The 15,165-nt window shown below is 39.0% G+C and overlaps 1 protein-coding gene across 1 annotated transcript in view; it reads right to left on the reverse strand.

The window, feature by feature from the left end:
* Positions 1–15,165, reverse strand: part of stk32a (serine/threonine kinase 32A) — a 67,548-nt gene that overhangs the window by 10,839 nt on the left and 41,544 nt on the right. The window contains exons 7-11 of the mRNA XM_082548477.1: positions 10,347–10,436; positions 7,554–7,657; positions 5,202–5,318; positions 4,011–4,136; positions 2,524–2,652 (exon numbers count right to left, since the gene is read on the reverse strand). Of these exons, the coding sequence (XP_082404603.1) occupies positions 2,524–2,652; positions 4,011–4,136; positions 5,202–5,318; positions 7,554–7,657; positions 10,347–10,436 (566 nt within the window). The remainder of the gene's footprint in view (positions 1–2,523; positions 2,653–4,010; positions 4,137–5,201; positions 5,319–7,553; positions 7,658–10,346; positions 10,437–15,165) is intronic.

A 15,165-nucleotide genomic window follows, 5' to 3' on the forward strand; every position in this document is an offset into this window, starting at 1 on the left:
AGCTCCAGCCCTGAACACATTATACAAATTAATTCTATATGTCAAGTTTCCACTTTATCTCACGCATGCAATAAACTTGAATGGCACCTATGATTAGGCGAGGTGTGTGTGTGTGTGTCTGCAAGTTTCAGTGTGACAATTAATTTTGTTCTCACAGCAGTCCAATTTTCTGCTGTATATTATCAGTGGTTTAACGGAGCTAATTCCACGCTACATTATGAGAGCAATGAAAGGAAGAGGGAGGCAAAAAGATAAAAGTTCAACCAGAAAAATTGATGAGGAACGGGACACTTTCTGTACAAGAAAATGTTATAGTGACATATAGATATCTTTGTGCTGGGATACAGCGGAAAGGAGAGAAAAGCAAAGGTTGGAAAGGAGAAGAGGAGAGGAGGAACATAAAAAAAAAGAATACAGATGGCTTTAAGGTAATGAGTAAGAGGCTGGAACAGGCATTAGGGTAGTTTTCTTCATGCAATATTGATCTGCTGTGCTTCAGACCCTCTCTCTTACACACACATACACACATATATCAAACACTCACAATCTTTTTTTGTCTGTCTCTTATAAGCATCCATCACAAGTGGCCCCAGTAGCCCTGCGTAAATGGATATGGTAAAGCACTGCACAAACACAAACTGATATTTATAGCCAGTAAAGTGAGTATTCAGCCTGACAGCTAGCACACACTGCAAAATATGATTCCAGAAAAGGATGTTTGGCCACATCATATTGAATAGGCTCCAAACATCAAAAACTGCATGCAAATAGAATCCCTGAATAGATATAAGATGGGAAAACTTGAAATGGGTCTACATGGGAAATAGCAGGAAGACCTGTGCTTTCTGTACACAACATTTATAAAAGAAAAAATCTGTTTGGTATTTGAAAAGCAATTTAAAAGGGAAGACAAATACCCCACTGTTCAGTGACATTATGGCACAAACGTCACAGTGGGCTAAAGTAATGCTTTCCAATCTTTCTCGTGTAATGTGCTCACATAAATGATCACTTCAATCATTCATTCCTTACTTACTATCTAATAAAGTAGGCAGAGTGGGATATTAGCTATTTGCCGATCTTTCTGTATCAGCATTTTTAGCAGCCAATAACTTAAAATAAATAAAGGAAAGGAAAGATGTGAGAAAGATGTGGTTGATTCTGCTCGGATCAATCAGCTGATCTGAGCAGAATCGTGCAGAGTTAACAACTAACTACACATAGAAATATCCATTTCTATGAAAGAGTTATTTATTCCATTGCACTCAGTTACCAAACAACAGTTTATCTATTGTTTTTAGCTAACAATTTTAATTTTACCTGGTTGTTGTAACAGCTAATACATAATCCATACTGTTGGCTAACACCTCAACTGCTAGCCATTCATTTTGGTAAACACATCCCAGATTTTTAATCCCCACATTTGGCTACTAATTTCAAGTACTTATCTATTATGTTTAATTTATTTATTTAATCACCCTATCATCTTATTTTTTCTACATATACATCTGCTACTAATCCACACCATTTAGTTAGCTTCTTTACTTCCTTAAAATTGGCTCCAATATCAGTCCTTTAAAACTAAAATGCAGTTTCTGTTTTTACGGCTAATTGTTCCGTGTAACCCAAAGATACCTTTGTTGGGAGTCACTAGCGCTCTAACGTAGCCATCTTACATTTCATTTTGCCTAAATACTACTAGAATGACTCAAAAGTTGCTTCCGTTTAGCCTTCGCTTAGACAGAAGAAACATTTCTTTGAAAGTCTGCTATTATTATTTCTTTAGAACAGGTGACATACTCTCTGACAAAATGGATCAAGTGTTTAGAAATGTTGTTTGGCCACACAGTGAGCTATTACTGATATATACACTTAGACAAGCCTCCACAAGCAGCTGTCAGCTTTCATAAAACATGGTGCACTTTGAGCCAGCTCAGACTTCTTATTGCAAACTGGCAAAGAGTGTGCTCTAGAGTCTAGACCACACAGATTGCTTCACTTCTATTAAAAAAAAGAATTCCATAAATTGTTCCTCTGTGCCAAAGGGTCAGAGTCGAGGCAAACTTTGCAACTTTGGCATTGGCTGTATGCGTGCATGCAACAGGTTAGATCGTGGGCCTTTTTTTGAAGTGTGTGTGCCAACTGTAGGTGTGACGTATCTGATATTTTTCTGTTGTGTGGTAAAGTATAAACATATCCAACACACATTCCTGTACAATTTATATGCATCTTATTCTAGTTTGATCTTTCTGAGTTCATACTGTCGTCATGAAAAAATTGTGTGGGTATGTTCTCCCATATCTCACTTGACCTTTTACCTTCCAGTCTTTTTCTTCATTCCTCATTAATGAAAATAATGAGAGAAAAATATTCTAAACCAAAAACATTAAGTGAAATGTTAGTTTCCTAAGATAAACACAGTTGTAAAAAATGCATTATCGATCATCAATATCAAACATATGTTAACTACCCTAACATAACAGAATGTAAATATGATCTAAATGTATAAATTTATGGCCTTACCTGCGGAGAGCCATCAGAGCCATGCTCCTTGGTTTTTCTAGCAAGTCTTTTCTTCTTCTTGTGAAGTGGTTTGGACTCCAGGATCATTTCCTCTAGCTCAAATGTGGGGTCACAGTTTAGCCTTCGCCTCTACAGTGACATATTCATATAAAGAAAGACATATAATCAAAGGCATAGACGTGGCTATTTTGGTGTCAAAAAACAAGACAAAAAACAAATGGCAATGCAGGTTTCCGTGTTGTATTAGAAACGTGATGAGGAAAATTTAGAATTTTGCATCAATAAATGTTTTGTACCACTAAATATCTGACAATGAAATGTTCAACAGCGCTTCAGAACACAGTAATATGTGATAAAAAACAAACTGAAGCAAGGTAAGACGCTGAGTGCTATAAAGTTAGGAAACAAAACATAAGGGCTGAGTTTTCCCTCAGTGTTCAAACATTAATAGTGTGGAAGGGATTAAAGACTGTGCATGTGCCTATAATTAAACAGAAAGACACTGTCAATTCCCCATCGATCCTCTGTGCCTTTCCTCTGCTGTGGTAGCCTGACCGCTGGGGATACCAGCTGCTCTGCTCTGCTATAGACTGAAACTAGATAAAGTCATTTAGTTAACTGTTTACTTCCAACAGTCATTAATCTCTATTTATTCCATTCTGGAGCAAAGCATTAACAGTTACTGTCACCTTTTAGGAGACTTTTAAAGTTATTTGATCATCACATTATTGTACAGGTTTTCTTTTCTTTCTAAAAGCTCTTCTGTGAGCCTGTCAAATTTACTTTGGACTTGCAGATTCTCATTTACACCCTTCAATCACCAGCTGTAACTTTTGTAACGCTTGGAAGAACCTGACATTACAGAAGATACTACATGAGCTTGTCAGCCAAGCAGCTTGACTCCCTGTCTAATGACATTATTAGCTTTATCCACTTTGCCACAATGACTCATTGACTATATAGCTGCTGGTAGATACACATTTTAGCTTCTTTAGCTGCTTTCAGTTGTGTCTAAGACTCTTTCTGTTGTTCTGCATCTGCACACTCTGCCTGGATATCTACAATAAGTAGTTGGGCCAACTTAAACAGCAGGGGGCAGTGTTTACAGACAGGGTACAAAAGATTAACTGAACAGTGGCTTCATCTTTATTTTTCACTACCCGCTTTAGGGTAAATATCTGAAATACTGGTATGGAAATAAGTATGGGAAAAATATGGCAGAAAAACCTTTGGTATTTATAATCTAATACGTTAAAAAACAAACTTGTGTCATGATACTCTAAATAAGCTTTAAGGTCATTTAAGACTTCTGTGGATGGATTATTTATAGTGTGGTATATGTTTGTTTAGGTGCTCCTTACCTTGATTTACAGCAATGTTGTATTTGTGTCATTTAAATGTAATACAGCAGAAAAATAAACATTCAGATGTGAGCATTTTGCTGCGCACTACACTGCCACAGTGCTGAGTTTATGTCTGATACTCACATTTGGAATAAAACCTGGAGGGACCTGCTTGCTGAGCACAGCATCCCAGTTGACGTCTGACATGTAGTCCAGATCCTGTAGCTCTGCTAGACAGGAAATGCGTTTCTGGACATCTATGCACAGCAACTGAAAGCGACAAAAGGATTAAAGTAAGAACAACTGTCCACGGGGAGGCATGGCTGAAAAGTTAGGAGGAGAGTCTCACTGAGACATGAGCACATGTTTGCCTTTAAGGATGTGTCTGAGAATGAGGATACAGGGACAAAGGGGGTTGGAAGTACTGGAGAAGGGACATGCGGAGGGAGCTTGAGGAAGAGGGCGGAAACAAAAGGAGGAGGAAAAAAATGAAACTCATATAGAAAGCTAATGGTGATGGGATAACGCAGTGGTTTGTGAAGGATAAAAGATGAAGGACAAATTTGTGGGCCTGAAATTCTTCCCTGGCATTTTCACATTCTTTACATCTCTTTCATCTCTCTCTATACTCTCCTGCTCACTCCCTCATACACATATACACATGCAACTGGAATGCCAATGAGCTTCGAGGAGTCTGAGCACGAAGCAATGCAACAGTTTGACTGCAGTGGATCGCTGCCAAGATAAAAGCCAAATCCTACAACAGCCGTGCATCTTTTAAGCATTACAACAAGACGAAGACATGTTTGACAGCTGAATGACATACTGAATAACACGTAGACTATTCTAATTTTAGGCTGGTATTTAGTGTTTATTCACACATACTGAAGTATAAGCTTCCCTGTGTCTGTTTTTCTGTGTCTCTCTACATTTTCAGCTTTAGCATTTGTTCTGGAATAGTACCTTATTGATTTATGTATGCAAGTAACCGCTAACAGTTAACACTGTCATTCACCTACATCACTAATTTAAATGTTTGAATACTGATTCTACTCCATTATAATTCTAAAGTTGTGCTGCATTCAAGTGAGGCTGTAGCAATGAAAGTGACCTCCTAATTAAGATTCTGTAGCCTCAGTGTGCTGGTGTCAGATATGGATAATGGTCTTCCCAGAGGAGACAAAGATTTCCCACACTGGAGAAAAATTCAAAATAGCGTATGTCATACAAAATAGCAAAGACACCCACTGACAATAAGAGTACCAGGAAAAACAAAGGCATGAACAATATAATTTGTTTATGTTGCTGTTTATTATGCACTTGCTGCTTATTTACCTTTCTGAGAAGAGACTTCATCTCCAAAGACCAGGCTGCTGGGTAACTAGGATGGACCTTGTGAAATGTTTGCAGGATCTCATTGGCTGGTGTACTAGATTTCATCACATATGGCCTCTGAAATAAGGAAAGTAGAGAAAAAGACAGGTGAGGGGATATGGTGTTACTGACATGACAACCTGAGACTGTCACTGGGAAATCAATTGCTAAAGCTCCAGTCACAGAGGCCTCGAGACCAGCAACCACCGTCACGGGGGAAAAATGTGTATTGCCAAACTGATTGGCAAAAACCTCCTTGTGATTACTTTGGTCCCTAGCTGATTGCTGTGATCACCTGTACTTTTACAAACTGGAACCGGAGGCCATGTGCTTTCAAAGAAAAATCTGCATTTTTTTTATTAAATGCACTGGCTGCAGTGCTAAGGTTTGTGTGTCAGTCTTCAAAATTTACTACTGCTCAGCTACTAGTTAGCAAAAAATTGAGGCTGGAGAAATACAGGCTAAGTAACTGTGACCTATTTAGCACTCTCAGCATTCAACCAATGGTCAAACCCAGGGGGAAAGTTAAGATTGAATTCAATTATTACAATATTATGAGTAATATATTATAATTAAAAAGTGGCAGGAGTTTAAGAGAGAGAATGGAAGTTGAAAAGATACCTGAAAGTACATAACAGGCAAATAATTTTGTCACATCCAACAGACCAGTTTTCAACACCCAGAAACTGACTTTTGCTTTATGGATGATGTTCGAGCGCGTCAGTCAAATGAAAAACGTGTTAAAACCCAGAGGAGACAGAGGGAAGAGGTGAAAATATATTGTCTTGGTAAAGGTGATGTACAGAGAGAGGAATAAAAGAAAGTAGGGGAGATAACTAAAGGAACTACCCAAAGACTAGAGAAGTGAAGCTATGTCATTTCTAGGTATTAATAATCTGCTGAATAAGTGATGGTTGTAAAAGCAGAGGACACAGCTTTGTGGGATGATGAAGGCAGAAAGAATATGTCACTTTTTGAGGTCAGATAAAGGACAAAAAATTCAGAGAAGGTAATGGAAGGGTTAGAAAGAAGATATTACAGCCGAGTGAAGACGCAGCTCTAAGGTCAGAAAGAGGACAGAATGCTTTTTTTTATATAAAGGGGAGTGGAAAGTGATTGTTCTGGAAATATTGTGAGAACAGATTTTCCTCATGCAGAAATAATCTTACAGAAGACTCAAATATAAAGTATAAAATATAGATGCACTTATCACGGACACACTTCATATCGAGAAGAAGCGATAGAAGCACACAAGCTACAGTTGCCTCCACCAGTGTATGAATGTGAGAGTGAATGAATAGTGGTATTGTAAAGCGCTTTGGGTGCCTTGAAAAGCGCTATATAAATCCAATCCATTATTATTATTATTATATGTTGCAGCTGGTATGAAGGAAGGAAGGCAGTTTATCCTTCCAAAGGGTGTTTTCCTATACCCCCTCCTGTTCCAGTGCTCCAGATAAGAGAACAGAGTGAGTTTCTACACTGTCAAGAAGCACCTGGACTGTCCTTGAAGCCTCTACAGAGACAAACTGATGACACCAAACAGAAGACGGTCAGGTCATAGTGTTCTAAAAAAGACTCCATCATACCTGACCCTTTCAGGCCTCCTGGGAATAGTGAGACCTTACTAAAAAGAGGTGTCAAGTCCCAAAAAATCCATAACATTGACGAGATCTAATAACTTTGAACAGTTAAAGATACATAGATGTGTGAGAAGAGAAAATTTCAGTAAAAGTTCATGACAGTTTCCCATAAGTTTCAAAGACTTAGAATCCTTGTCATTGCAGAGGGAGGTTACTGTAGTTTATGTAATTCTCCTAAAATATGAGAAGAAATTATGCAGCTGCAGTTGGATTTGAGTCCGCAACAAACACACTGCTCTAATAATACTCAGCCTAATGGAGTAGGAGGACCGAGGAAAAAGATCATGTCCTGTGTTTGCTTCCATGACATCAGAACTAAACTCTCCAGGTGGGAAGTGCACAAGATAAATAAATATCATTTTGAAAATCAATTCCAATTATATGGCTCTCTGAATAACTCCGATTCGATTTTCTCACTCTTCTGCAGCGATTGGTCTCGCACCACGACTAAACGATTAAACATCTATCCCAGTAAGGTCAGCTTAAACATAAGATTCAATTATAACTTCGTCTTCCTTTTGTTTTGTAGAGGCTGTCTAAACTCCTACTAACAGGATTTTTCTAGCACTCAGCGTCCTATGCATTATTGAATGCAGCTAAGTGTGTCAGACCGCACAGAAGTAATCTGTGATGTAGACATTGTGGTGTACTCCGTATGTGTCTAAATTACCTGTCCTCTTAGTAGCTCATAGGCCGTAATCCCCAGTGACCACCAGTCAACAGAGAAGGAGTAGCCGGGGTGGGACCCCTCAAAGGACTGAAAGAGCTCAGGCGCTGATGGACAAAAAAATATTGTACAACATAAATAATGCATTATAACACTTTATGACATCTTGTGTTATTAATGTTTTTTCATTCCCTTCTCTCGGGCTGTTTGGATGGGTTTATTTTAACTGTAGGATTCCTCCAGACATGAAATAGGGGGAGGCCAGGGATATTGTAGCATTTTTTTCATCTGTACTTGAATTGTTTGATAAATAAACTTAGCACAAAAAAGATTTGGTTGATCATTTTCATTGCTGTGACAATGCTTATTGGCAATAAATCTTCTACCATTGGAAAGCCTGTTTATTTCCCCTTTTTTAGGGGTGGGGAACTCCAAGCCTCAAGGGCCGGCGTCCTGCAGGTTTTAGATATTACCCTGGGTCAATACAGCTGAATCAAATGATTAGCTCATTACCAGGCCTCTGGAGAACTTCAAGACATGTTGAGGAGGTCATTTAGCCATTTAAATCAGCTGCGTTAGATCAAGGAAATGTCTAAAACCTGCAGGACACTGGCCGTTGAGGCCTGGAATTGCCCACCCCTGCCTTAAATAATGCATTTTGTGGGTTGACCAGCAGAGTTACCACCATGAAAACCTTTTGTCCCAAATCGTTTCTGCCAATGTCAAACAGCCTATTCTGCTATGGGCTCTTGTTTTGAGCTTCTCGTTCCCCAGCTGTTTGAGGTGTCGGATCAGTGCCTGATTCACGTGATGAGTCGAGACTCTGACGTTGGATCGTAGGGTCAATGTGTTTGGAAGACACAGAGCACCTTTTGTTCCAAGACTATTCATTTTAATGCAAGAAGTCAGAGTGCTACAACAGCCTACTTGGTGGGTAAAATGGTAACAATAAAAAACAAGTCATTTTAACCTACTCAAACAGAAGTGACTTTGAAAGTAATCAGTTTATTGTAGTAGCATCTAATAATTAAGAAAATGTAATGTAAATCTTTTTTAGCCTATATACTTAAGAACATATATACTGGGAAAGGTATTTCACTCTTGCTAGGCTAACAATTCTTTGCATGGTAGCACTTTTGTACTCGATCTCAAACAGTGGTCTTCTTTCTTTCTTTCTTTACTTTTTCTTTAATAATAATAATGAGTTCAGTAAATTATATACTTGGATGTATTTATTTGTTACTTTTTTTTTTTTTACACAATTACCAATCTTTAGGTCAATATTCTCTTGCAGATAAAATAATGATTCCTGGTCTTTTTTCTCAGAGGGTTCAGGTTAGGTAACTTAATTAAAGACTAATTTAAAACAGGCGTAGCATCTGTATCAACATACCCACAGGCGTAACATCTGTACATGTCATTTAAGTTGTCTAGTACACGGTGCCTTGGTTGCTTGTGCACAAAAGAGATTAAGTCATTTTCTGTTGAGTATTTTTTTTAGGGTTCAGTGATGGAAAGCATCAATTTCATTCTTTTTCCCAGGGGTAAAATAAATATTTTGACATGCTCTTTGAACTATATTATATCAGATTATCTCTGTAATGAATAACAGATTAAGAAAAACATCCAATTAAACAAATAAAACTGCTTTTTTTATTCTTCTGTGGAAGCGAATCATCTAGTCATCTGTGATTTTAAATAGTCAGTAGAAAAGCCTTCTGTGGCTAATCTCTTACCGTTTCGTCTGCGGATCTTTATCTATATTACACGCAGGACTGTGAGGAACTATACTCAGAAACATGCAGGCTCTCACACAAATCCCCCACCTCTCCTTTAGGTTTGCTCTGCCTTCTTGCTGAAATGGAAAAAGTGTAGCTTATCTACTAATGGTTCTTAGAGAAGGGGAGGAAGGGTTCTTTTTTTCCCCAGAGCAGCCATGAATTATCTATTATACTGTAGAGAATTCACCTGGAGTCTGGTCGCACATTGTTCCAAGGTCATTTTCTAACCTGAATGCACAATTTTTAAGGGAAAAAGAAAACAAAAAAGCTCACAATTCACATGTCCCCTTTAAGCATGCACGCAAACACATCCAAATGCATGGTCATCATTCATACTGGCCTCAAATCCTATTCAACCTATCTGATCTCTTTGGAGCTGAATCCACATAAGTCTTATTTAAGACTCACGATAAGGACAAAACTGAAGATGTGCTGGAAACAAGTGAAAGCAAGTCCTTTATTTAATTTTATTATATGATTCTTACAGTATGCAATAAAGACTCAATAATGCACTACATATATATTTACATATATATTAACTACAAATATTTTTGGGGTTTTTTTTGGTCCCATCAAAAAATGCAAATGTAGCTTTAACATCCAAAGTTCACCTTAAAATAAAGTTTTATTTATTGGATGTAGTTTTTATTAATAATTTATTAAAGTGACAGATGTAAATTCACTCAGTCAAGCTCTGTGAACTATCCATCTTTCATCTCTTTTTCATGTGTATTTAAATATTTTATGAAAGTATAATTTAAATATTTTTGAAACTAAAGAGTTTTTGTTCTTTTTAAAACTACCGCCTCAATCTCAGAGCCGACCCTGCAACAGCATTTGCACAATTCTTTTTCTAACTGAAAATTGAAGCAGCCTTTGGAACATCCAGCGGTGGAAGTCCACTTCACCGAAAGCTGAGGAAGATTTATTGTGTTGATTTCTTAAGATTAAAGGGCAGAGTTTCAAACCGTTTCAATTCCAGTAGCCTTTTCTTGTCAAAATGTCATTTTCTTACCCATGTATGGTTTGGTTCCAGCAATGGATGTTGCTTTGAGGTCGTCTTTTACAATGGCTGCGATGTTGAAGTCTGTTAGATGGACGTGCCCTAAAGAACAGAGAGATTTTGTTACCTCAAATGTCTCATTCTTGACAACTGACCTGTGTCATATTGCATTGCAATATAACACATACTGCAGGGTTTGCCATGCACACAGATACTGATATAGTGTGTTATAAAACCAAGAAGTTTAACATGTATTTTTCTATTAATTCCCATTTCTTTTGCTGCTTTTTTGCAGTCTGAAGTATTTTCAGGTACTGGTGTGTGACTTTTCTAAAGCACATGGACGAATATTTGGTTTTCTGTTATTATCAAAGGAGCTCTGTTAATGAAGTTGGATCACTGTGACAGCTGTGTAGCAGAGCTTAAACAGCAGTTGACACTCAAATGATGCTTGAGTACGAGTAAGGCTTTATTGTTTTTCTTTGTGTTTCCGCCTATTTTCCTGTGAGTATCATGGTGGTTAGCACCGTCACCTCCCAGAAAGAAGGTTCCTGATTTGAAGCTTGAGGACGGATGTGGCCGTTCTGTATGTCTGCATGTTTGTAAGTCTGCATGTTAGGGCAAGTGGTGTCCCTAATTTGGCTGTGGGTATGAATGTGAGTATTTGTGGTTGTATGTGTCTCTCTGTTAAACCTGTGGTGGACAGGCAAACTGTCCATGGTATACCACACCTCTCACCCTAGCACAGCTTGGAAAAGTCCAAGACCCCTGTATACCTAAAATAGATCAGCAGTTAGAAATTATCTCTCTATGTTTTCATCTGTTTTTGCTTTACAGGAGACAGATTTAGACAGGAAATTTAGACCGCAGGAGTGAGAAGAAAAAGACAGCTGTCCTCAAAATGCTGCATATTATAAGTGATGAAATGTGGAGAATGAATTCAGCTCAGTCTCATAGCCTGAGGAAAGAATTAGCAGAAACTTCTCGATCAACAGGGACGATGGTGGCAGCAGGGTGAACAGGCTGTGGATGACATTGTTTTGGCACTATGCAGACACCTCACTGATATTACTGTGTTAATAGCATTAATCAAAAGATGCAGAGCCTTCTAGCTTTGAGCTATGCACGAGTTTGGGGATTTAGATCCTTCTCCTGCAGAAGTTTACAATAACTTGGCGAAGGACTTTCGCTTTCTACGTTTCCTGTCTTAACTACAGTCTTTTCTGAGCTTTGTTTACAACAATGGAGAAGTGCGATGACAATGACAAGTTCTCTGTGATATAGAAAAACCCAGGAACCTCAAAGAGCTCAGCTTACCCCACTTCACATACACTACATTGCCAAGTATTCACTCGTCTGCCATCACATGCATTTGAACTTGATTGACATCTTGTTCTCAATCCATAGGGTTTAATATCAGTCATAAACTGATGATGGTGAGAAGGCCTGGCCTGCAGTCTCCACTCTGATTCATCCCAAAGGCGTTCTATCAGACTGAGATGAGGACTCTGTGCAGTCTAGTCATGTTCTCCCACACCAAACTTGCTTATCCATGTTTTTATGAACCTTGCTTTGTGCACTGGTGCACAGCCATGTTGGAACAGGAAGGGACCATCCCCAAACTGGGGTGAGCCCAACTCCTAAAAAACAACCCTACACCATAATCACCCCTCCACCAAACTTTACACTTGGCACCCTGCAGTTAAACAATTACCATTCCCCTGGCAGTTGCCAAACCCAGACTCGTCCATTAGGCTTCCAGAAGGAAAAGCATGATTTGTCACTCCAGAAAACACGTCTCCACTGCTTACACTTACACTGCTGCGTTAGACTTTTTTGCATTGCGCTTGATGTTGTAAGGCTTGGATGCAGGTGCTCAGACATGGAAACCAATTCCATGATGAGTGAGTGAGTTAATTTGAAAGCTGTATGAAGTTCGGAGGTCTTTAGTGATTGACTCTGCAGAAAGCTGGTGACCTGTGTGTCCCTCAGCATCCGCTGACTTTCTCCATGATTTTATGTGGCCTAACACTTCGTGGCTGAGTTGCTGTTGCTCTCACTCCCTTTGCTATAATACCGCTAACCGCTGACTGTGGAATATTTAGCAGCAAGGAAATTTCACGACTGGACTTGTTGCACAGGTGGCATCATGTCACGGTACCATGCTACAATTCACTGAGCTCCTGAGAGCGACCCATTCTTTCACAAATATTTGTAGAAGCCGTCTGCATGCCTCAGTAGTTGATCTTATACACCCGTGGCCATGAAAGTGGTTGGAACTGCTGAATTTAATGATTGGGATGAATAAGTGAATACACTTGGCAATGTAGTATACATTGATTTAACAGTGGAGTGTGTATTTGTATGAGTACCTTTTTTTTCTCAAATCACCAATCAACTCCCTATTGTTGATCTTGTTAAGCGGCAGGATTTTAATGAATTGCTTTGAATACCTCATAAGAGGTGCGTCACAACAGTTGGGCATCCATGGAATACTTGCCAGTTACACTGGATGGATTTAATAAAGTAGCGGCTCTTGACTCGTGGGGTGCATTATGAGTTAAGCTTAAGTGGATCCCTGGGTGATTCTTTTTATTTTAAAGTACCATTCCCACTGTCCCTGCTTGTGAGTGTTTAAGTGGCCACTGAACAATGGTTCAGCAGGAGGCCTGGTGGCTTAGTTATCTAATGTGTTTTATGGGATTACCACGACAACTGTCAAGCTTTGCTTAGGCCATATCCTGCTGCTGCATAGCTCTTCTATTTTTAGTATGGCTTTCATTACCAATACCTCACAACATGCACCCAAATCAATTTCTTGGATCCATTTTTGTAGCCACAGTTATATGTATTAACACTTACTGCAGGGCCATACAGCATAAAGTCTGAATTTTTCCCAAAAAGTGACATCATCCAGCAAATTGTGCACTACATGTGAGATGTAAGCAACCAGAGATTTCTTCATTAATACACTTTTAACCAATGACTCTTTTCAGTTGCAATGCCCATCTGAGGACTGAAAGAAAACTACCCCTACAGTTTATTCTTAAGTGTTATTTAAACAGCATAACACAGTGCATCTCTCTTTTTTCCTAATAAAACTGTCTAGAGCCTCAACTAAATCAGCACTGGTGCCTCGTTTCAGTCTTTTTTATATTAATATTATTACACTGAAAGCATTTGAGCCAAAAAGGATTTTGTTCTGCATCAGAAATATTTGGAATTAATGTGTTAATATTCATAATCTTTTTGATCTGTGAGCTGTTGTTGAGGTAATGCCAAAACAAAGACCATGGATTGAAGTCTGCTGAAATAAGCTTTTCTCAGTCAGTATCTCGCTAGTGTAATAATCTTTGTTTGTGACATTGGTGTCGGGTTGTCTCACCGCAGTGTGTGTAAACTCTGCAATCAGGTGCCACCTTTTCCACCTTTCAAATCCCCGTGTGCCGAAACGCTGTTGTGCAATCTGATTTATGCCACATAATACCACAATGAACAAGAAGCACTTGAGCTGTCAAATCATAATGGTGAAATAATGAAAAAATAAAGCATATCTAATTGTTTTAATGAAGACATGCTTTGCCTTCACTCAACACATGTAGAGACTGTTAAAGTAACCTCAAGCATACTAATCATTAATGTTCCTCATTAAGGTAAAAGCCAGTATTCCAGAACACCAATTTCAATTTCAAGTGATAGTTTTTCATGCTGTGAAAATTGCTAGTTGACACACACATGGAAGTCATTACTATTTTAGCTTGCAGGTGTGTGTTAGCTTGAAAGCTCCCTGCTTTCTCTAAAACAGAACGATCGCATGCTACCTTTTATGAGTCAGATGTGAGCTGACGTGCCATACGTATGCAGATGCAATTATCAGTGTTTGTTAAGTCGTGGAGAAGAGACCCGTGGTTTCAATCACAATATTCTTTTAATGTGCTGTGTGTTCGTTTTCGTAGGAAAGGTGCATATAATCTCACAGAGGATAAAATAGACCTGGCCCTCCTGGAGCTTCACTCAGCATCCTAAGCGCTATGCTGTTTAACAAAGCAACGTCACATGTGCACGAGTAAATTGTTTTTCTCTATATGAAGCAGCTCCCAGAGGGATACAGGAGCACAGGTCAATTCCAGCTTTCAAAATGCAGAAGCAAACAGCTTGCTACCCCCCTCTGACACCTCATGCTGTTTTAGACTTCAGTGAAGAGGTAAACTAAAGGTCTATGCAGGGAAAAAAAACAAGAGTGTGGGCAGAATGCATGACGAGGAGAGAAGTGCTTAGTGAGTTTTAAAGGACACACACACATACAGGCAGGAACCACAAGTGATCGTCTGTTGTCCTGTGGAAATTAGGCAGGAGCTGTCAATGCTGCCTCCCCCCCTCCCTCAAATGCTCTTTCTCTCTGCTTTTCGCTTTTATCTCTGTTCTTTCCTTATGCATCTCTGTCTGTCTGTTGCATTTTTTCTCCTTTGATAAATCTTTTCAGAAATGTGTGTTCATCACTTTCCTCCTTTGTGTCGTATCCTCGCCTCACGCTCTTTCTCTGTCTGTCTTTCTTTGTCTGCCTGTTGTGACAGCAGGGCTGCCATCCCACATATCCCTTTGGCTCTCTTGAGCAGCTGCCCCATGCCCTCTGATATCTAAGGAGTTTAGGGGTGTGTGTCTGTGCATGTGTGCACTACACTGCAGTATATGAACAAAACGGACACTTTGATGTGAGGCGGCTTTTTAAAACAAAGGAAATAATTCTCCAGTCTAGTTAGTGAATTAGTTATGCACTGATTTAAATATCAGCAGTGCACTGCTAGACAGCCTTTGCTATAATAACCAACAA

The sequence above is a fragment of the Aulonocara stuartgranti genome (assembly GCF_965226115.1).
Source record: "Aulonocara stuartgranti genome assembly, chromosome: 10".
Classification (NCBI taxonomy): Eukaryota; Metazoa; Chordata; class Actinopteri; order Cichliformes; family Cichlidae; genus Aulonocara; species Aulonocara stuartgranti.